Here is a 22,159-nt window from a genome sequence, read left to right on the forward strand (position 1 = left end):
GAGCCGGGTGCAAAAGGCACCACTCCCATAAAAACAGCCACCCACTGATGGTTAGCCACCCTGACGAAGCCGGCAGGAGGCCGGCGAAAGCTAGGTGCTTTTAATTGTAAATAAACTGATTATAGTTTTTTATCTCCTGGTGGTCTCACGGTTGTGATTCTTTAGATATATATATATATATATATATATATATATATATTAACATAGTTCAGTTTTGTCCACCCACTACAGATAGTTCTCGACTTAAGAGCACAACTGAGCCCAACGCTCCTGTTGCTAAGCGAGTCAGTTGCTAAGTGAGTTTTTCCCATTTTACAACCTTTCTTAATACAGTTGTTAAACGAATCACTGCCGTTGTTGAATTAGTAGCACAGTTGTTAAGTAAATCTGGCTTCGCCATTGACTTTGCTTGCTAGAAGATCACAAAAGGTGATCATATGACCCCAGGACACTTGAACTGTCATAAATACATGCCAGTTGCCAATTGTCCAAATTTTGATCACATAACCATGAGGATGCTGCAATGGTCGTAAGTGCAAAAAATGATCATAAGTCATCTTTTTAAATGCCAGTGTAACTTCAAACAGTTACTAAATGAATGGTTGTAAGTTGAGGACTACCTGTATATCACCATATCCAGCCTAATTGATCATCATATTGATGCAGTAAAGCAAGAGGTACAAGTATTCATTTTAAAATAATAAAGTCAATTACATTATGTATAATAAACTTACATTATGATTTTGATTTTGTTTATCTTTCAAAATGTCAAGTTTGCTTCCCCCAATTAAAATAAGGATATAATAGTTCTGTAATCACTCAGTTAATTTAAAAAAAACTTTAAAAACATTTATTGTAAAGAATGAATTCAGCATTGTGCCAAATTTGGCTAATTTTAGAAGCTAAACAGGAAGCGTTTACTTAGTACTTGGATGTGGAAACCACTTAAGAAGTTCAGAGCTTTTGGCTAAACTAGGAACTCAAAGAGTCTTAGAAGAAGAGAATGGCAAAATCCTGCTAAAAATTTCACCAAAAAAACCCCTGCAATTATGCAGTCCCCAAAATTCTCACACAAATTGAAGGAAACTTTACATTATTTGATGATAAAGACATTTAAATAGGAATTTATCTTACCTCTCCTCCAATAGCCCAAGCAAACATGACTGTTTGACAGGTAAGAAAGGAATCTGGCATGTTTGGGTGATAGCATTCATGGCCATAATCCAGAACACTATCATTCAGACTGCTACTACACTGATAGAGAAGAATATGGTGCACTATACTCTCATGGCCCTTCTGAATGAGTGGTTCAACCTGTCAATATAATAAGAGAATATTAGAAGCATTTGAAGCATGTCAGTTTCTAGTTAAAATATTAAGTCATTCATTAATTGTTTTCAATTATAATTTTTCAAAATGCTTAAATTAGGGGTCTTCAGACTTGGCCCTTTTATGACTTGTGGACTTCAATTCCCAGAATTCCTTAGCCAGCGTGCCTCTCCCTTTCCCTCAGCATGGCTGGCTGAGGAATTCTGGGAATTGAAGTCCACAAGTCATAAAAGGGCCAAGTTTGAAGACCCCCTGGCTTAAATGGTGTTATGAAGAAGCCAGAATACAAATTGCACAAACATCCTTGTTGTTCAGTGACTAAGCCCTGTCCAACTCTTTGCAACCTTATAGACCGTAGCATGCCAGGCCTCCCTGTACTACATTGTCTTCCAGAGTTTGCCCAAATGTTCATTGAGTCGATGAAATATCTAAGTATCTCATCCTCTGCTGTCCCCTTCTCCTTGGGCCTTCAATCTTTCCCAACATCAGGGTCTTTTCTAATCAATCCTTTCTTATTAGGTGGCCAAAGTATTTGATCTTCAGCTTCAGTATCTATCCTTCCAAAACCAGTCAGGATTGATTTCCTTTAAGATTGACTGATTTGATCTCCTTGCAATCCAAGGGACTCTATTTATATATTAGACAATCAGACCTGATTTAGTACTTACTTTCTATGTATTTTCGATTACAACTTTCAGATTTCCGATGTTTGGAGGGGAAGGGCCAGAGTTGCTAATCCAAACACTGGATACAACCATAACTATAAGACAGGGTTGCATGCTGAAAGTGGGACTGCAATACAGGTAAGATATGATGATGTCAAATTATGCAGTTTTTAGAACTGCTAGCATCACTAATATCACTCAGTCCTGGGGCCTGTGAAGGGATTTAGAGTAAGGCCTCCCAGCTCTTTCAATTTGATCTGTCTGAATTATTAAGGTTTCAGATTTGCTTGCTATGTAGGCACAATAGCATTGCAATCAGTGTTTAATGCCAAGCAAGTAATTTCTAATTGTATCTCAGCGTGATATTGTTTTCTAATCCTCCATTGCTTTCCTGTATAAAATAAAATGTGTATGAGCCAGAAAAAGAAAAAGAAAGAAAAGGACAAACTTAGATGAAAGCTGCAGTCAAGCTGCCATAAAATGCATGGTGCTTTTGTTACTGAATGCTATGGTGGAGGAAATATAAACAAATCCACCCACACATGATGTGAAATAGAATTTTTAAAGGGTGAGAATCCAAAAGAACTCAGAACATCTAAACAGAATAAGAAAGGAATCAGTGTAAAGGTTATGGGAATGTTCTACTGATCTCTGCTTGAAATAAATGGGACACTTGTCCAAACTTGTGCAACAGCCACCTGCCTCTTTAGGACACTAACAGTTGTTATGCTTTTTGCCACAATTTTAAAAAAAACACAACTGTCTTCATAGTGATGACTCATTACTAAAGTTGGTTATTCATATGATTTCATTCCCAGTTCCTTAAACATTAAGATTCTAATAATTATTTTTCTGCTCATATTTTTATGAAAAGTAATAATCTCCTCCCTTCCCACCAAATGCAAAGGTTTTTATGAATAACTCTTTTTTTTTCTGAGACCACTTTGTAGGTTTTATAAGTTAGCAATATCGATAGCTAGAATAATCATTCTAGATAATAAATACATGAATTGAAGAACTACTTTGGACACTTGAGAAAAGTAGCAATAACAAAATGCCCTATGTTATGTTGCACACAAATATACACAAGCAATATACATGTATTTTTTTTAATTACTTGCAAAAACTGAAAAAGGAAGAGGGAAAAATAGGATTTTTCTATACTATATAGTAGCATATACTACTATGAAATCTTGTAGGCGACTTTAATAATCATTCTTATATTTTATAAAAGAGCATTATTCACATCCAACCTTATCCAGTTTTTTAAAAAAAATATATTAAAGAACCATTGTCTAGGAAAACTCTATCTCGTTTAGGAAAACTGTCTTGTCTAGCAAAACTCTGAATAACATAGGAACATCTATCTGTTCTGTCTTCATAGGTCTAAAGGCAATTCAGTAGCAGCATAGAATGAATTGGAGAACAACAGAAAGACATGTAGCTCTCACAAATTTTGGTTAGCTGTGTGTCTACTGTTACGATCAAACAATACCACGTAAAGCAAATCTTGCCTTTCACTAATTCATAGTTGGGTTACAGTTGAATATCCAGATGCACCTTTCATATAGGCACTTGATTACATTAATCTTACATGCATTTCCAATTTGTATCACATGTAGAATAAGCAATATGAAAAAAGAGACTAAAGGTCATCAACATGGGACTTCTCCAGGTTATATTTCTGAATTGCTTCTCTGTTTTTAATCAGATAGGTGTCCAAATTAGGTATTAGTGACAAATATTATGCATTCAGAAAACAATGATGAAAGTATTCATAATCCCCCAGGAAAGTTTGGTCTAGTGCAGGGGTTCCCAACTGAGGATGCTTGGGCCCCCTGGGGGTGTGAGATGATATTCCAGGGATGCAAAAACTTGGGTTTTCAAAATTTTAGCGTATATGCATAATTCGTTGCCGTTATTTAGAACTTTTGTAAGGGATGTGAAAATATATCAGAAGCGTTCTAAGGGTGCGGGGTATGGAAAAGGTTGGGAGCCACTGGTCTAGTGGTTAAGGCACCAGGCTAGAAACCAGGAGACTGTGAGTTCTAGTCCCACCTTAGTCATGAAAGGGTCAGTAGCCTTGGGCTAGTCATTTTCTCTCTCAGTCCAATCCATCTTAAAGGATGGTTCCTGGGGGGGAACATGTGGAGCAGAATTCCACTGAGAAGCATCAGATGTATCACTCTGATCAGATTCACAAAAGGAGTGGCCAACTGAGTGACATCAGCCCAATCTCAGTATTTCATTTCATTCTAAATAGAAGTGCCCACATGACCGGAAGTGATTTTATGACCTTTTTGGCAGGTATCCTTAAGTGAACGTGGCAATCTCGACAGAAGGGAAATGGTGTGGCTGTTTACAACAGGCGGGTGGGATGCCATACTGGCCATGGCCATAATAAATGCAATCGGTCATTAAGTGTCCAGTTGTAAGTTGAGGACTACTGTAGAACATTCACCTGTAGTCTCTACATACATAGTCTCTACCCACAAGGTGGTGACATAATTTATATGTGTGTAGTTCATACATATTCATGGTTGAATTAATGGTAAAATCAAAGTCCACATTCAAACCCGTCACACCTATATTAGACCTGTTTTTAGATTTACAAATAAATTGCTAGATTTTCCAGCTCCACACAGTCTAGCCCCCTCCCCATTTTCTCAGATAAATATTTGAAATAAAGCATTGAAAACTGTCTTGCCAGATCTTGCAGTTCCAGTCACTGAAAATTAAACTGCTACTTTTTTTTTATAATGCTACCCCTCAATTATAGATGGCATGTATTCATATGGAAGACCATTGACATGTGTATTTCAGATGTTTTTGCAAATATCTTCTTAATTTATGCAGCTTGGAACGTCCTCTCCTTTCTGAGTTGTGTTTCAGTTGAACTAAAACTCAAACTCTGAATTATTTCTCACTGAAATGTTTTTTGAGCCTGTATTTGCATGTTTTCAGAAGTAATTAAGACCTTTGATTAATTAACTTGCTTTTCAATGGAAAACCACTTACATTCCTGATATTTATAGTACTTTACCGCACATGAGCTAGAATAGTTGACAGAAAAATCAATTTTAAGAAGGCAAGTCTAAAAGCTTTCACTAGTATGCTAAGATAGATTTCCAGACAACTTAGTATATAAGGAACAACCTTGAAAATGACTTGTAACAGCCATGAGTTAAAGATGTTAAATGATGTTATACCACAGTAAAGTTCAATTCTAGCAATGAATGTACATGTGAAGAAAAAGCAGGAGGAAGTAAGTGATTGCAGCAAGGGCAATTAACTGATATTTGAAAAGAAGATTATCAAGAGAAATTAATTAAAATTTAGGAAGCAGTGAGAATAGAAAGCATAAAAGGAGGACCTGCATTCTTTAGGATCTGTATATTTCTTTCTTAAGTCTGAAAATGTATAGCCCAGAAATTCTGGAAAATGGTTCAACCGTTGGGCTGGAATGAATGCTTCTCACTGTTTTCTCCTAGGGTTTCAAGTGTGTGCTCATTTACAATTCTTATGGCACCAGGCAATATTTAGTGTCTCTCCAACACTCCAATTAGCTAAAGAATGTGTTCCAGAACAAAACTGCACAATAACATGTTTGTGACATAGGAACATTAAGCTGAGTCAGCTCAAGATTGCTGAAAGCCATATTTATATATATATATATAAGGTCAGAGCTGGAGGAGCCAAGAGTAGTAATAGGCCATTCACAGAGTCATTAATGCAAAGATGTGCTATTTTCTAAGAAGATATCCTATAAGACATTTGCTGAAAAAGAAAACCTGGCTCCTTAAAACGTTGTTGAAAATTAGACTGCAGCTTCCATAGTTCCCAGCTAGCTGGCTGGAAACTCTGGGAATCCATTTTTCTAGAAAACAGCAGGTTGGTGAAGGCTGTCTCAGGTTTACTTACACCTCTTGACATGAAAGTTGTTACAGGATCTCTGCTTATGAAATAAAAAAAAGTTCTACAACTTCTGCACAATTATAATGATCCATTGCATTAAAAATTCAAATTTCTAATCACTTTTGCAAATTGCCATCTATTAGCCATCTTAAAGCTATTACAGACCTCAGAACAACAAATTTGAAAAGTCATTAGTCGAGTTTATCTTTAACTCTGAACAAAAGAAAGATTAATTAGAAGTTTAAGAACTCAAAGTATTTGAAATAAGCAGCAAAACGCTAAATAAAGATTTAGAAAGAAAATTTTAATTAAGAAAATTTTCGATGATTAAGGGTTCTAAACATTTTCTGACAATGACTTTTCATATAAGATTTTGAAATTAAGTATATAAAATAAATAGTTTCTCATGGGAAACAGACTTATTTTAGCTATCTGGTTATTGTAAGACATAAAAAATATAAGTTACTTTATGATTTCAGAGACTGGACACTAGACTTGACTAAAGATTCTGAGCAGAAGGAAAGCAAAATACAAACAAAAACAAATAAAATATGTTTTTGGTGACATAAACATTGGAAACACTAAAGGAGATCATTGAAGAATGGAGCCAGAATTAGAAACAATAATTTCAACATTCTCAGCAACGATGTCTGCTTCTATGGATTGACTATTTCCAAAAGATGTTAATGAAAGAATGGCAGATGTGGAACAAATTTTATCTGACAAAGAAAAATGACAGGCCAAAAGAAACTGGCTGAAATTTTAACAATTAAAAAGGAAATACCAAGAGAATGATCTGGAAAATGTTTCCTTATTGCATTTACAAAAAAGGCTTATTAAAACCTTGAACAAATCTATCCAATAGGATGAACAAGAATTGAAGAGAAATCAAATCCTATGACAATATTGGCTTGAATTAAACATTAAGTCTGTTAAAAGTAAAAGGAAGGAATATAAAGTTAGTTTATTTGACCAAGATTAAAATAAGACTTCTCTGTCTGTCTGTCTGTCTGTCTGTCTGTCTGTCTGTCTGTCTGTCTTTCTCTCTCTGTGTGTGTGTCTCTCTGTCTCTCTCTGCCTCTCTCTGTCTCTGTCTCTCTCTCTTGCAAAGTTGTGGCAACCCTTTATGGACTTTTTGTTGACCCAGGATTGAAAAGTTATGTTTTATCTTTTATGGATCTGCTTATAGATAAGGAATGGGATTTGAGATGAAGAGATAATAAATTTTTTATACTTGTGATGAAAGTGGCAAGTCACTTCTTTATATATTTATTTTCATTTTCATTATTATATTCTTTTTACTTTTTCTTCTTTTTTGCACTTTTTATTCTTCATTACTACTCCTTTTTCTTTAAGTTTAGTTTGCAATAATTTTTACTATTGTAATCAAATTTCTGAATGCAATTTGTATTTTAAAAAAGAACATTCTTTAATGTAGCATTTGAAAACTAAGGGGGAGCAGATCTACAGGCTAATGAAACCCCATTTTTAGATATCATTGTTTTATTCCCTCTTCATATTTCTTTTTGGTAGCTAGTGCAAGGTTATAGTTCTACTGAATAGGATATATACGGATTCACAGACAAAACCTCATTCAAAGCCTGTTCACTGCTAACAACTTTATGAATGTGAGTACTTATATTGCTGTTTGCATTATCACTCCTATTTTGCAATGAATCACCCTTCAACCACTGATTCATTTTTATGAATCAACTCACTTGCAGTGGACACAGAGGATGATACAGTGAGTGAAAACTGGGAAGTTGATTGCAAATAAACAGACAGTAGAGAGGCCACGGTGACTACCCATTGATTATCTGCACATCACCAGTGATCAGTCTTTGAGAATGACTATTTTAGTAAGAATAATGCAAAGGACACCTATATGAAAATCATATTTATGTAGAGTGCTTGCTTCTTTAATCAGCTACTATAGTAGTATTTGAATAAGTTTTGATAATCTTGAAAAAAAGCATTTTAGCATTGGTTTATCTACTGTGAAATACAATTATATATGCAATAATGAGGGATTATGATGTTTCTTGCAGACCTGACAACTGAATAGCACAGTATCTGTTTTATACTTTATTACTGCTCATTGATAATCTGCATCTTGAAATATAGAAGAAATATATACATGTAATAGATCTGCACAATGGAAAGCAAAACTACTAAAACAGCGAGTCACAAATATCATGCAAGCACTGAAATTCTTATTAAACTTCACGGAATCAACAAACTTAATTATTTTATTTCATTTCCGTCAGCAAAAGCAAACACATTTCTGCTAGCAGTATAGAGGGTATTTAATAATTACAATTATTGGCCATATCAGAAATGGTGTTTTCTACACAGGCAGGGTAAGTTTAAATGGCTTAAATATTGATCAGTTATATTGGTTATAAATGCAAATTTGGGAGTTTCCTGATGTTGGGAGGGTATACAAGGGAAATCTCATGTAATCAGTGCCTCTGTCTCTCAGTATTTATGTCACTGAAAGAGTTACCCCAGCTGCAAAAGAATCATCCAGAAAAACAATGGTTCCCACAAAGCTAGGGTAACATGCAAAGGGCCCCCTATTCCAGCTGCATTTACATCAGAGGAAATTCATCCATATCAAGTATACAATGCATATTACATGATTGACTGCCCACTAATCTCCTCACAGGGAGAATTCTAAATAGCCATTGTTTGCATTATGATTCACTCCAAAGCATTAAAAATAGGGACAATTATGTTTTTTTTTTTTCTGTTTTGCTCCTCTTCTGTAATTCAATAGTATATATAGGGTTGGCATCACTGTAAATTTAGAAGAAATTGTTAGATATCCATGCTCACAAGTGGCAGTACAGATAAGGCAGTAAGACAAAGGGAATACAGAAGCAGAAACTAAAAGAAGAATAAGATAAAGCATGCAGAACACAGTCCAGATTTCCTTCTAATGCTTTGCCACCAGTGGCCCAAAATTGTTGTTTACTATTTTGTATTTTCTTTTTCATACCGAAGAGTGTGTTGCACCTCTGAGTGATGTGTGCATTTCTCCTCCTGTTGTATATCTGTTCATGTGTGTATGTACACATGGAAAATCAAGAGATATGTATACGACTGGGAAGAAGGAGGGCTGGGAGAAAGGAGTGGAGATAGTTTAGAACTGAGCAGTTGTCGACATTCTGAACTGCTTCCCTAAGTGGTTTTCCTATATCAGGTTTCTAAACCTTTTGCCACTGTAACAATCCTTAGTGACATCTTCATATATACATCTCTCTCCAAAATCCAAACCCCAAAAATGTACACAAATTAACAATGAAGACAATACAATGAAAACTTTGGGAGAGGTGGATTTATTACTAAAGATTCTTCACATCTCTCCTGGACTCTGTCTGTGCCTCCCCAAAGGCAAAAAACCCCACAAGAAGGGAAAGCCTGCCCATATGAATGCATGAGAATGTTTGGGATTTTTTTCCCTTGCAACTTCTGCTCATTCTCTAATTAAATCATTCATTTGCCAGGTTTGTCCACCATACCAAATTTGGTCCTCGCTTTCAATGAGTTGTCTTGTTGATGGACAGACAGGACCTAGGACTCTTTATAAAATGTCTTTTCAATTCTTTTTATTGGGTTAGAAAGAATAAAATGGAGAAACTATGGATATGAATGGGAAGGATGGAACAGTGGTGGTGCACAAGGAAGGCTGGGGAACAGTATTTGCTATTAGGTACAGGTAAAAAGCCCAAGTACTTTGAATAACTATCTGAACTAACTTAATCTCGAAAAGTTTGGCAAAATTGGACACAGTCAGTTATTGGATGGGAAGCAGAATCCAAAGGACTAGATTGGAAATTTAAGAATAGTTTCCAAAAATCTGAAATAAACCAAGCTTTTTATTCATGTCAAGCAAAATATAATAATGTCTCCATGAAGACATTTTTGTGATCAGATTTTCAGTCATGGCATCTGATTGCAATTTTGGGCTATAAAATTAAGTTCTTGATAAACACCTTTTGACTGAATCATATTTTATATTTTTTTCTTTTCTTTTTTTTATCAGAGAAAGGAAAATAATTTTGTTACTTGACTTGAATCATTCAATCTGGAATCAGGTGCTAACTGAAAAGGCTATTTGAAAATGATCTGGCAAGTCAAATATTTCCTTGAAATGTGGATACCTCAAACATTGGAATGAAATTGCAATTTTGCTTTTAGCATCCATTAACTTTTTAAAAAAAATATTGATTCAACAAGGTGATGTAGACTGACAAATTAAACATAATGAAATGATTGTGTTTAATCATTTAACCATGTTATTTAAAACTTGTTAAAACAGAAAACCAACACAATCTGTAATTAAAAGTACAGATTTCAGATTATCCAGTTCCAATTTATTTTAAAGATTCTATGAGTTTTTAGATAGTGTACGTGTGAACGTGTATTTAAATATGTATATAATTATGCAGATGTGTGTATACAGACACACACATAAGGAAAGAAGGAGAGCTTCTTAATCTTTAATCATGGTCATCTCTTAACTTTTAATTATGGTTATTGTCAGCCCTGACAGTTGACAGTTATCTCTTTATTCCTGAAGCTTGATTAGGGAACTAAAACTTTTTATGCTTGAGGGAGCAAGGAAAATAAAAATCTTTCAACACACATGCCTTATGTACCAAAGACACAATACCATTATTTTTTCCAGAGTTAGCACATCCCGAACTGGAATCAAAGCTTTTAAAAATTGTTCATACAGGTATTCAGTTGATTCCTATGTATCCATTCTACCTTAATGAATTCCCTTTGTCTATATCTATAAACATCATGCAATTATACCTTCCATATGTTTATTTAAATAAGCAGAGATCCAAAAAAGGGATTGGAGAGGCAATCATCATATTGCAATTATGAATTACTTTAGACAGGAATCTCCAATTATCAAATGAAATGAAATCAAAGGCAGCATTTTAGAACGGTTTGAGTTGAATGTGTAATATACAGTATGGGCTTGTACTTTCCTGTCTTGTAGAACACCTAGGGCTTTAATACTATGTGTCAGCAAAAATAATATGCGAGGAATTTTGCCTCTGGCATCAGTTATGTAAATAAAGTAATAGGATGCAAAACCATACTTATCCACAAATCAAATTTTCCTGCATATAGAGGAATTGGCTACTATACGAAGACTACATATACATAGCTCAGATCTCAAAATTTGTTAAAACGTCATAATCTACAAAGAATTTCTTATTTACTTAGCAACATCTTATCTTGGAGCTGTTCATTCAAAATGAAAGATATAATTCAAATAATTCTGAAAGACATCTTATATCTGCTTGAATCTCATGTTTCTCTCTCAGCCCAGACTCACTTAACAAAATTGTTGTGGTGAGGAAAATAGGAAGAAGAAGGGCTATTATACAGTATATGTTTGTCACTTTGAGTTGTATATATGAGGAAAAACCAGCAAGATAAAAATAAAATAAAGTAAATGAAATAAATGGTTGTTAGAAATGTTTTGTTTTGGAAAAACTGCTATTGAAAGGCTTTCTTTTTCAGTTTATTTGGGGATATCTCTTTTCTATTTTTTTAAAGTTTAAGTTTAAATATTGTTTTGTTAATTTTGTACACATATTTTAGTAAATATAAATAAATATAAAAAAGAAAAATGAATTAGCTATGATTTTTAGGTTTTTAACCCTAAAACTATAATAATGTACTTAAGTATCCAAAAAACACCCACAATTTAAGAAAGACTAACAAACCTCTGTTCAGAGATGACATATATGCTCAGAAAAAATTATATGTAGTAATACGTGACTTCAGCTAAGATAACCCATGTATCAGTTCTGCAAAACAGGAAATACTCGGGTTTTAAAGGAAGATTGGTGACCAGATTGCAATCAAATATGGACATAAGGATTGCTGCAATTTGATTGGGTGAGGAAGTAACAAAATAAATGTATATCATCAAAATCTTCCCCTTTCATTGAATCAGTACATTGTGTCAAGTGGCAGCTTCTCATACTTCCTATTTATTTATTTATCAAATTTATATACTGCTCATCACATTTGCTTGACTCTTCCATTACTGAAGACCTTTAGCCTCAGGAACAAAACAGGCACCACATGCAAACAATGAGCTTAAGTCCACATTACTCTGAGAAAATTACAACTGATCTCCTGATGTAGAAAAACATTCTAAAATGTAGCCGAAAGAAGATGGATAACCAAAACTGTATGATATGGTTGGAAGCAGTGCATGAGAATGTATGGGAGAACGCTTCTTACTTGAACGACAGATGGATCCTACCCCCATATTCCTAACAATTAATGGAGAAAACCAGGACTTATGCAAAATGTGACTGGGAATTGGCTTTCCCCCACTTCTTATTCAAAGAAAAGGTAATAGCAAAAAAGGAAGAATTTTTATTACTGACATCAGTGCAAATTCAGAAGTTCCACAGCAAAAGAATTAGTTCAATGACTGATTTTTTCCCCTGTATGCACTTAGAATTTATTTTTGCTTGATTTCAAAACTTACATACATCAAGAGTTCTCTAAGTAGAAAAAATATTTTGAGACAAATATTTTCCCTCCAAATTAATGAGCATTTAGCTATCCATGTGCTTTATTAAAGGAAATGATAATAGTGATAACAATAGCACAGTTCATTGGTCTTACAATTCTTATTAGAAATAGCTTGAAAAATCCAGGGAAATAACTGATTTGTAAAGTGTTTCAGCAACATTTCAGCAACATCAAAAATCTATTGCAACAGTACTGATTGGTTTACAGATCAATAAATATGCTCTAACTCTTAAGGCATATTTCTCCAAGAGTATGTGTATAGTCACATCATGAAAGAAATGGAATTAAAAACAGAAAGTTTTATATACACCGCCAGCTAGATCATATACCTTTATCACATGATGCTTTTCACGCAGGGTAGGTATCTTAAACATTTGACACCAGTAGGTTGTGTCTTGTTCTGGTATAGCCACCTGTCTTAATAAAATGGAAAGAAAAGACTAATATAACATCAAGTTTGTTTTTCCTCAGACAATTCAACATACAGTTCTGCTCCTCTTACATGATACTTAACCCAAGTAACTTACGTTTTGGTTTGCCAAGTCAAAATATGGCAGGGAGGGAGGGATAATGGCATTCTTCTCTGGGTTCAATAAACGAAGACTCTTTGTTCCACGATTAGAGCCATGGTAATTTTGACCTCCGTTTTTAAAGTCTTTGTCATGATAGGCCCATATTACTCGCACTGTGCTTTCCTGCAAAAAAAGAAACACTGCTGATGAGTTATGCAAAGACAAATCTAATTCTATGATCACAGCCTACCTGAATATATTTTCCACCTTGCAAGGGTTTGGGGGAACATATGGCTCACCAGATGTTGCCAAAGTAGAATTGCTTGTAGTTGCTATTAGCGTGACCAAAGTTGAAGAACACTGGTTCAGAAGTTCAGAAACTTCTGATGGGTCACATGTTTCAAATTCTGCTGATCACACTTCTATATCAATATATGTTGTAAAGGTATATTGCTTCAAATCTGAATGGGATTATTATTTCCCCTTTTATAATTTTACATTTTGCTTTTGTATTTTTACTGTAAAATATTTTGATACAAAAGTAATTTGTCCTGAGGTAACCTTCCATTTTGTTTATTGTAGCACACTCTACATAGGCTGGTATGGCTGTGAGGCTGTTATCAAAGGTTTTTAACTTGCCACATCTTCTGTATAGTTCAATTTTGTCCTGGAAAGTTCCTCAGCCCCCAGCCCCCTGCCCAGTCATTTCCATCTCTAGGGGGCTGTGCTTATCTCTGTTTCTTAGCCAAGGGAGCCAGTGTTGTCCAAAGAAACTTCTGTGGTCATGTGGCAAGCATAATGATATGCCAAGGCACCTAGAATGTTGTTAGCTTCCCATCAAAGTGGTACCTATTTATCTACTTGCATTTGCATGCTTTCAAATTACTAGATGGGCAGGAACTGGAGCAAGAATGGGGATGTCAATGCTGCTAACATTGGATGTTCTTGCTTTGACAACATATGGAGATGCAACCTTTTTCTTTCTTATGCTTTACTCTTAGAATTAGATGATACTGGGGAGGGGGAGGAATGTGATGGGAGTTAGTTAGACATAACAATATTGTAATAGTGTGTGAATTCAAGGCATTTGTAATAAGAGATGATAAGGCATGGCGGGATGAAGAACTGGGTGGAAAGCCAGCAATTCAAACTAATTGGAGAATGTGATTTATGACTGTAGGGGGGAATTGTGCTTTGATCTATGTGCTGAGGGGAGGGGAAGTCAGATTTTGGCTTGGACTATGTAAGTGCCGATATGTTGCTGCTCGAATAAAGATTCTTTAAGGTAAACAATGCCTCAAAGTTTTTTTGAAGAGTTTCATATATCGGAACCATAACAGGGAGCTTACCTCGTTGCGCAGCACTCGGATCTCGAACCCGGGCTGTCAGTTTTCCAGCTGACAAGCTCAGCATCTTAAACCAGTGAGCCATTGTGCCCCCGCAACAGAATAAATCCTCACTGAATCAGAGAAGACACTCACATCGTATCTACCCTAATCAGTACATACAACAATACAGACTATTTATTATGGCATAATTAGCATAATGATTAAACTGAGAATGAGAAGCTGATCCCAGAACTCTTTCCCTTCTTCCCTTCTTTTCTAATTTAGGTTCATCATTAGGTTTAGCATTTCTCTTTACCGTTAGGCTCTTGTCATTTGGGTCACAAGTGTGAAGCTGCCGGCTGAAAGCTAGTATTGTATGGGTATTATTTTCCATAGCATACTCCAGATGGTAATCCTGCTGAGAATCTTTTTTCAGTACTCTGTCTGCATTTGTGAAGCAATCCTGTTGAAGATAGAAATCAAAACATTATCCTGCTGTTCTTCTTTTTAAATGTTCTGAACTCCACAACCTTTTCCATTTTGTGGGAAAGAATGTATAAAGAATGTGTTGTAATTCTCTAAATAAATACTTTACATTAATCAATGAGAGAGAAATCTAATTATTTTTGATTCTATCCTTTTGAATATAATTAACATTGTATAAATTCCACAATCAATAAGTGTGATATAATAAAAGACCCTTACCTAAAGAGGTATCTATTTTGTAATCATAAGAGTACAGTATGAGTGGACATAGCAAACACATATTTGAAAGAAATATGATCGTCAAGAACAAATTATATAGATAGTATATCCCTGCATTATACTCTTCCTTTCAACATGACTTCATAGTTGTTTTATCTGGCTATTACATAATATATGCACTATTTTTATGTGTATCTTCATCTGTCTTAAGATATCTTTTACTGTTTTTCCCTATTGGGTGGTGGGTAAAATCAAGAAATATAATATTTCTACTCTTACTCTAAATCCGTTTTCTTAGTTCCCATGCACTTATTTACAAGGGGATAAGCATATCACTTATTGTGAACCTAATATATACTCTCTCTTGAGGAAACATTAAATTGGAATATGATATTGTATACCTCCTTATATTGTCAAACTATAGAAATGTTTTAGAGAGTCTCCCTGCTGTTTCAAGGACAGATTATCCTGGTCCTCATTGTAGCTGAAGATGATATTATAAATAAGCTGCATTAATAATGTACTATCGTTAACCTCTTCACCTCTGAATTCTGTGTTATAAAGTGCAGCTGCTTTTTTGACCATCCAGTTCAGCACAATTTTAGCAACTCTTGTAATTGCCATTCCAAAAAAAATTCCATTGAGATTAGGATAATATTGCTTAATATTCTTTCTAAGAACTTTTAAGAACTTTATGCAATTGTTCCTAGTTTGCATCGTGACCACCCAGAGATATAAAATTTGCAGATGTTTTAAGGAAGTGGCAAAGTTACCATTTAAAATTGGGTAAAATTAAATTATATTGATTTCTTATTTTTAGATGTAAATAAAAGGATACTGCTGTAAATATCTCCACTCCCAAAGCTTTTAGGCTAAGTGAAAGACAAGAGTAGATAAGGAATATTAATACCAAAAATCAACAGAATTGAAGTCTATGGCAAAATGAAAATTCCAGTGAACTTTTGTTGTAAGGAATTTATTTTAGCAATTGTATTGCCAGCTAGTTTTTTTTATAAGCAATAATGTGACATCATACTATCTGCAGTAATCTGCAATTATGTGACACTACCGGTTGGTAGAACTACAGGGAAACAACTTTATTTTGTTTGAAATTTAGTCACTTCCCTGGTAAGCAACCAATTTATGTTATATTGTTTATTTTCTTAACCAAACTGTAATTCGGCAAAATTAAACTCAATTTACATATTACCTTGAATAGCATATTTGTTGTCACCACTATTTTGGTTCTCAATAACATGGGTATCTTCTGCTCATGACATGGCAACTTAGGCCACTGTATTCCAGATATTTTGAACAATTCTCATTCATTGCTCATACTGTCTTCATTTTATGAGCTGGAGGATAAAACATCTGGGCTGCCTATTTAGCATGCCAGCTATCTCTAGTATGGCAAAGTTAACATGTTTTGCAGCAGTTACTGAAATTAACCTATATATATATACATTCACATACAATCACACACCCTACTGTAGGCAATTTTAGTCTGCTGGATAGAGTGAATGAATCAGATATGTTTCATTCAATAGAAGTCATTTAGAAATTGCAGTAATACACAGTAAGATGATTTTGCAGATCATAAAAATTCTGGTGTATAATTTCTTATAGATGAAGCCATGAATTGCTCCTCACATGCTGTGACCCTGCACTTGTTCTTTTAAAAAGAGAGTTGTAGTTGATATGGTTTCTGATTACTGCTATACAAAATGGCAGGGAGTAATTTCTTAAGGATGTAGCAAAAAGATGCAAATAAGTTTTATTTTAGCCCTTAAAAAAAAGAGAGCACAGCTGTAGAAGAAACCTTGAGGAAAAAAAATGACAGCTGCCTTCATAGGCCTGAACAGGTGTTTATATAGAGAAGAAATCCTCTACATCCATGCAACCTGCAGTAGATTTTGCCTTCATTTAACATTGAAGTCAGTAGTAAGAAAATACTGTTTAGGGCTCTCTAGCATAAAAGCTTACCAAGTTTATCTGAGACCTTGATTAACCAATTGTATGCAAGCCTTTATGCTAGCAACATTTTAATTATTGGACTGGTACAGTGGCTACTATGTTGGGCACGGAGGTAAGAAACTTTTATGAATGTAAAGAAATCTATATAGCATCATACCAGCATCTATCTCTATAAACCAACATTCTTTTTTGCAATGGTGAAGCAGATGGCTAGTTATTTTTAGCTTCCACAACTTGTAGCCCATAGTGTATTTCCATGAATATATGTCTATGAAGATTCTCAATCAACCAGGTCATGGTTGTCCCAAAGTGCTTTTCAAAAGGCAACTAGACTTTATTGATTTTTTTCCCCCTTGAAAACATTTTGCTTCTCATCCAGGAAGCTTCAGAACTGAAGAAGCTTCTTGGATGAGAAGCGAAACGTTTTCATGAATATATGAATCCATTTTAACTTTATTCAGATTTAAACCTCACTGTATAATTTGGCAATAAATCCCATATTTAATGCATTTAATGTAAAAGAATTCCTTTTACTTATTGGGATCTTTCATTCAGTTTCATAGGATTTTATATTCCAGTATTTTAAATCATAGAAAGTTTGTGTATGCCAACTTTCTTCACATAATGCAAAATTGTATTACTTATCCAAACTAAAATAAATAAATAAAAAGAAAGAAAGAAAGAAAGAAAGAACTAATGTTTTTGAGAATGTAGGATTTCTAACAGAGGTAAATGTCCATTAAATGGCTATTGGGATTTTACACATTCAAAAAAACTACCTAAAATATAAATAATTATATAAAGTATAAATGGATGTAATTGTGATAAAATGTCCACACTTTCTTCATACCAATTCATCAAACAACAGACTCTGTTCACTGAGGGAAAATCCAAATTGTGGATTGGAGTGAGAAAGACAGACTGAATGAAAAATCAATCCCATCAAAAATCTATTTGTTGTACTATACCAATACTTGCAATGGATATTCCATTTAAACAGTGGCAGAGGGATATTTCTAAATTTATATGGCAAGGAAAGAAACCAAAAATCAAATACAAGTTATTGCAAGATGCCAAGGAAAGAGGGGGTCTGGGTTTACCAGATTTGAAATTGTATTTTGATGCATGCTGTTTGGTTTGGTTAAAAGAGTGGGTGAACTTCCAGAATAAGAGGGTGCTTGATTTGGAAGGCCATGAATTAAGGTTTGGAGGGCATGGATATTTATGGTATGATAAAATTAAAGTAAATGTTGATTTTAATAATCATTTTATTAGACGCGCTAGTTTGGAATAAATATAAAACTTGCCCCTATGGGTGTCCCCCCCCAAGAAGCTTTTTTTAGAAAAGAAATGGTGGTGAAGCCAGACTGGTGGCTGTATGGTAAAATAGTATCTTTCAATTCTGGAGACCCCATTCTCAAATCTAAGGAAGAATTAGAATTAGAAGGTCACACTTGTCACTGGTTTACATATCAACAAATGAAGGAGATTTAAACTAGACAAAAAAGGCCATAGTTTTGAATTTGCTAAAAATGAATTGGTAATCCTACTATGTGGTAGTGATGATCATATAATTGCCAAGGTCTATAAAACATTATTAAAATTGAATTTGGAAAATGAACATATAAAATATTGTATGATCCAGTGGGCAAGGAATTTAGGGTATAATGTGATGGGAGAATATGTGGATAAAAGGTTTAAAATTCACATTAAATTATAACTTAAAATTTTTACAAAATGATGTATCACTGGTATTTAACACCAGATAAGTTATCTAGAGTGTATAAAAGGTATTTCAAATAAATGTTGGAAATGTAAATGTAAAGAAGGGACTTTTTATCATTTATGGTGGACATGTGATAAGGCAAAGAAATGTTGGAGTAGGATTCATATATTAATGCAGAAAATTCTTAAAGTGAACATAAGATTAAACCAGCAACTTTCCTTCTGGGTCTAATGGAAAGAGAACTGGAAAAAAATTAGAACTCGGATTTTATATATGGTGATGGCAGCAAGACTGCACAAAAGTGGAAGGATGCCTCAATTCCTATCATGGATGAATGGTTACAAAAACTGATAAAATTAGCAGAGATGGCCAAATTGACTGCACTGATAAAAGAAAAGAACATAAGTACTTTTGTTTCTCCTTGGAAACCACTCCTGGACTTTGTGCTTGAGGTAGAAAAAAATGATATCATGATTTTGGGTTTTATCAATTAGACTGATTTGCTGATACAGAAATGGCTAGTGCATACTACTACAGAAATGTAAAAAGTTAAGATTTGATTTTAATGTCTGATTTTACTGCAACAGAGAGAGTTGGAAGTCAATGCCTTTTGTTTCTTCCCCTCCCTTTCTTCACACTTTTTTTGTTTTCCTTTTCTTTACTGTTGTCCCCTACTATTTGCTTTTGTATTTTCAGATTTTATGTTATAAATGAATAAAACTAATTTTAAAAAAAACCTATTTGTTGTACTGAAAATTCTTTGGGGATGATCCAGAGCCTCAGATGTTGGTAGTGACTACGAAAAACTGAAGCACACCATGATTGTCTATTCCATGAGAAAAGATACTTAGTCAAGCAGAAGTATTTGTTTATTTGTTTTATTAAATTCAACATCACCCATCTCACCTAAGTGACTCTGAACAGTTTACAACAACATACAATATCCTTTAATTACATCCTGTTTCAGTTGTTACAATGCATTCTACATATGGCTACTTCTGAAACAGTAGTCAAAAATTCCAGCTTGCCCAAAATGCAGCTATTTTTGTGCTACCTATAAGTTCATATAGGGAAAATAAGTTACCTCAATTGCAGTGACTTCCAATTTGTTGCCAGATAGAATCCAAGTTAAGATTGTCTTTAGTTGAGCTTGATAGCTGGTAACTTAATGAACACATTCATGTGGTTTTCTTGGCAACAGTACGAAATACCTTATTATTGTCCTTTTACTGGACATTTTTTTTAAAATCCCCTCTCTACCCTACAACCTTTCTTCATACCAACCAGGTCAGCTTAATTTTTCATGATCAACCCAGAAAACTCTCTCTATACTGTATGTCTCTATGTAAATCATCAGAAGTGAACCTCAACCAAAAGGCAAATTTACATTACTTGCATTAAATAGTGTTTGTGGTGATGACATTTAAAGCACTGAAACATCTAAGGCCAGGACATTTGAAAGGGTGCTTCTTACTTATGAATTGGCTCTTGTTTGTTCAGCTTCTGAATCAACTTGTTTAAAGGTATGGAAAAGGCCTTTTGGGTACCAGCACTTAAATGTGTAATTTGTTTAGTGAAAAGCAGTTTTCATGTCTTCCTTAACAAACTTTCTGGAAGTTGGTTAAATGTTTCCTTTCAAGCATACATTCAGTCTTTTTTATATTTTTTGCCAAATATTTTTGTTCTGTTTCTGTTATTTACAATAAAACTGCTAGAAATCTGTGGAGAATAAATGGTGATATTCAGAGTTTTATTTTATATTTTTCTCAATAATCCCCAGTTCAGAATTTGCCATTTAATTTCACATTAATTTTTCCCCAAGCAATCCAAATTATTTTCTCTCATTAGTTGCTAACAAACTACACTTCTAGCAAGTATTTTCCAAAGTGGGCATCCATTTCCCAACTTTGCATGTTGTCATTTTTTAAAGATCTTTTGGCAGTTTTCCACTGTCCATTTTTAAAACATCCTAAATTATTTTATTTCAATGTTATATGGATTTTGTTTTAACGAGCCAAGATTATTTGTTATTGTTAATTATAGTTAATTATCCTGAATAAAATTATATGAATGTAAGCAGAAAGATTTAAGCCCATGATATTTATCTGATTATTTTATTAAAATATTTTGATAGAAAAAAGGCTGGTCTCTAGTAATAGATTAGCAGACGTTTAAGATTATCTATGTCTATAATCTAAATTAGTTACATAATACTGATATTTTCTTACACAATATAAATTAATGGACCTGAAGAAGGAAATGGTGGCCATTAAATCTGCATTTACATCATTGTTCTTTTTAATGTTTCAATTTGCATCATTTTACATAAATGATGTAAATTGATGCAAATAATATAAAGTAAATCAATTGCCTGGGCAGAGTTTGGAAATCAGTTGGGTCATAACATCTTAGAAATGATCAGACAAAATAAATAATGAAAAGTCTTATGATCCATTCTGATTTTTTTCTATTTTTAGCATAACAACAGACATCAGACTGACTTTTTCTGCCAGTTAATTATGCAAATAGAATTCAGCTAAGGTATTCAAATAGAGCTTTACCCTCTGCTTCCTTCTGTGTTCAAAGGAATGTAATGAATTGCCTTGTGGCCTAATTGCTCTACTAGTATGAAATTAACTTTCTCCTCCTCTGCAACATTATTGCTTCTGTTAACATGACAGCCAAACTTAAAATGTAGCCACAAATTAAATTCCCCAAAGAGTTAATCAAGGGCTTTAACTAAACTTAGCTGGCAACCTTTCACAACTACTACAACTCTGAAATTCAGATATTTTTCTCTCCCTGGATATGATAGACAGAATTATGTCTTCTTTTCATTCCAGATATCTGCACTAAGTAGATAGAATTGGGTCTTCTTCTCCTTATGAAAATCTGCACAGATTATATGAATTCTTCATTGTTTATTCTCCTCTTTTGTAATCTTGTGTCACCATGGAACATACAGTAGATTTCTTCAGCAGATTGGTGTTCCTTAACTTGATCTTTGGTAACTAGATGTTTTGCTTCTTCTCTGGTTCTGAATCCAGTTGACTTAGCTCATTTCCTCTCCCTCCATGAGAAACTCAGTGCATTGAAAAACCTTACCTGCCTTTCTTCCAGATCTCAGTCACTCCCATAAGTACAGTTTGTATGTCTTGGAGAGCATAAATACTGTAGAATAGTAGATGTTTACATTTTCCATTCCATCATAGATCTTGGTTATTTCAGGGGTGAGATCTGAATATAAATTTGGCCACTACATCCAAAATCCACTACATGGATGTCTGGAGAAACACAATTTTACTATAGAGAATATTACAAATATGAAATTCTATGTAATTCTAATATACCGTATACAAGACTGATGTAGATTATTGAACTGAATTGGCAACAGAAAGAACTGAGTGATTAAGGAATGTCATCAAG

General features: G+C 34.1%; 1 protein-coding gene across 1 annotated transcript in view; it reads right to left on the reverse strand.

The window, feature by feature from the left end:
- MOXD1 (monooxygenase DBH like 1) overlaps positions 1-22,159 on the reverse strand; it is a 39,284-nt gene that overhangs the window by 11,626 nt on the left and 5,499 nt on the right. The window contains exons 2-5 of the mRNA XM_029287264.1: positions 14,645-14,791; positions 13,016-13,183; positions 12,818-12,901; positions 1,135-1,314 (exon numbers count right to left, since the gene is read on the reverse strand). Of these exons, the coding sequence (XP_029143097.1) occupies positions 1,135-1,314; positions 12,818-12,901; positions 13,016-13,183; positions 14,645-14,791 (579 nt within the window). The remainder of the gene's footprint in view (positions 1-1,134; positions 1,315-12,817; positions 12,902-13,015; positions 13,184-14,644; positions 14,792-22,159) is intronic.

The sequence above is a fragment of the Protobothrops mucrosquamatus genome, unplaced genomic scaffold, assembly GCF_001527695.2.
Source record: "Protobothrops mucrosquamatus isolate PMUCROS unplaced genomic scaffold, P.Mucros_1.0 scaffold_279, whole genome shotgun sequence".
NCBI classification, from domain to species: Eukaryota; Metazoa; Chordata; class Lepidosauria; order Squamata; family Viperidae; genus Protobothrops; species Protobothrops mucrosquamatus.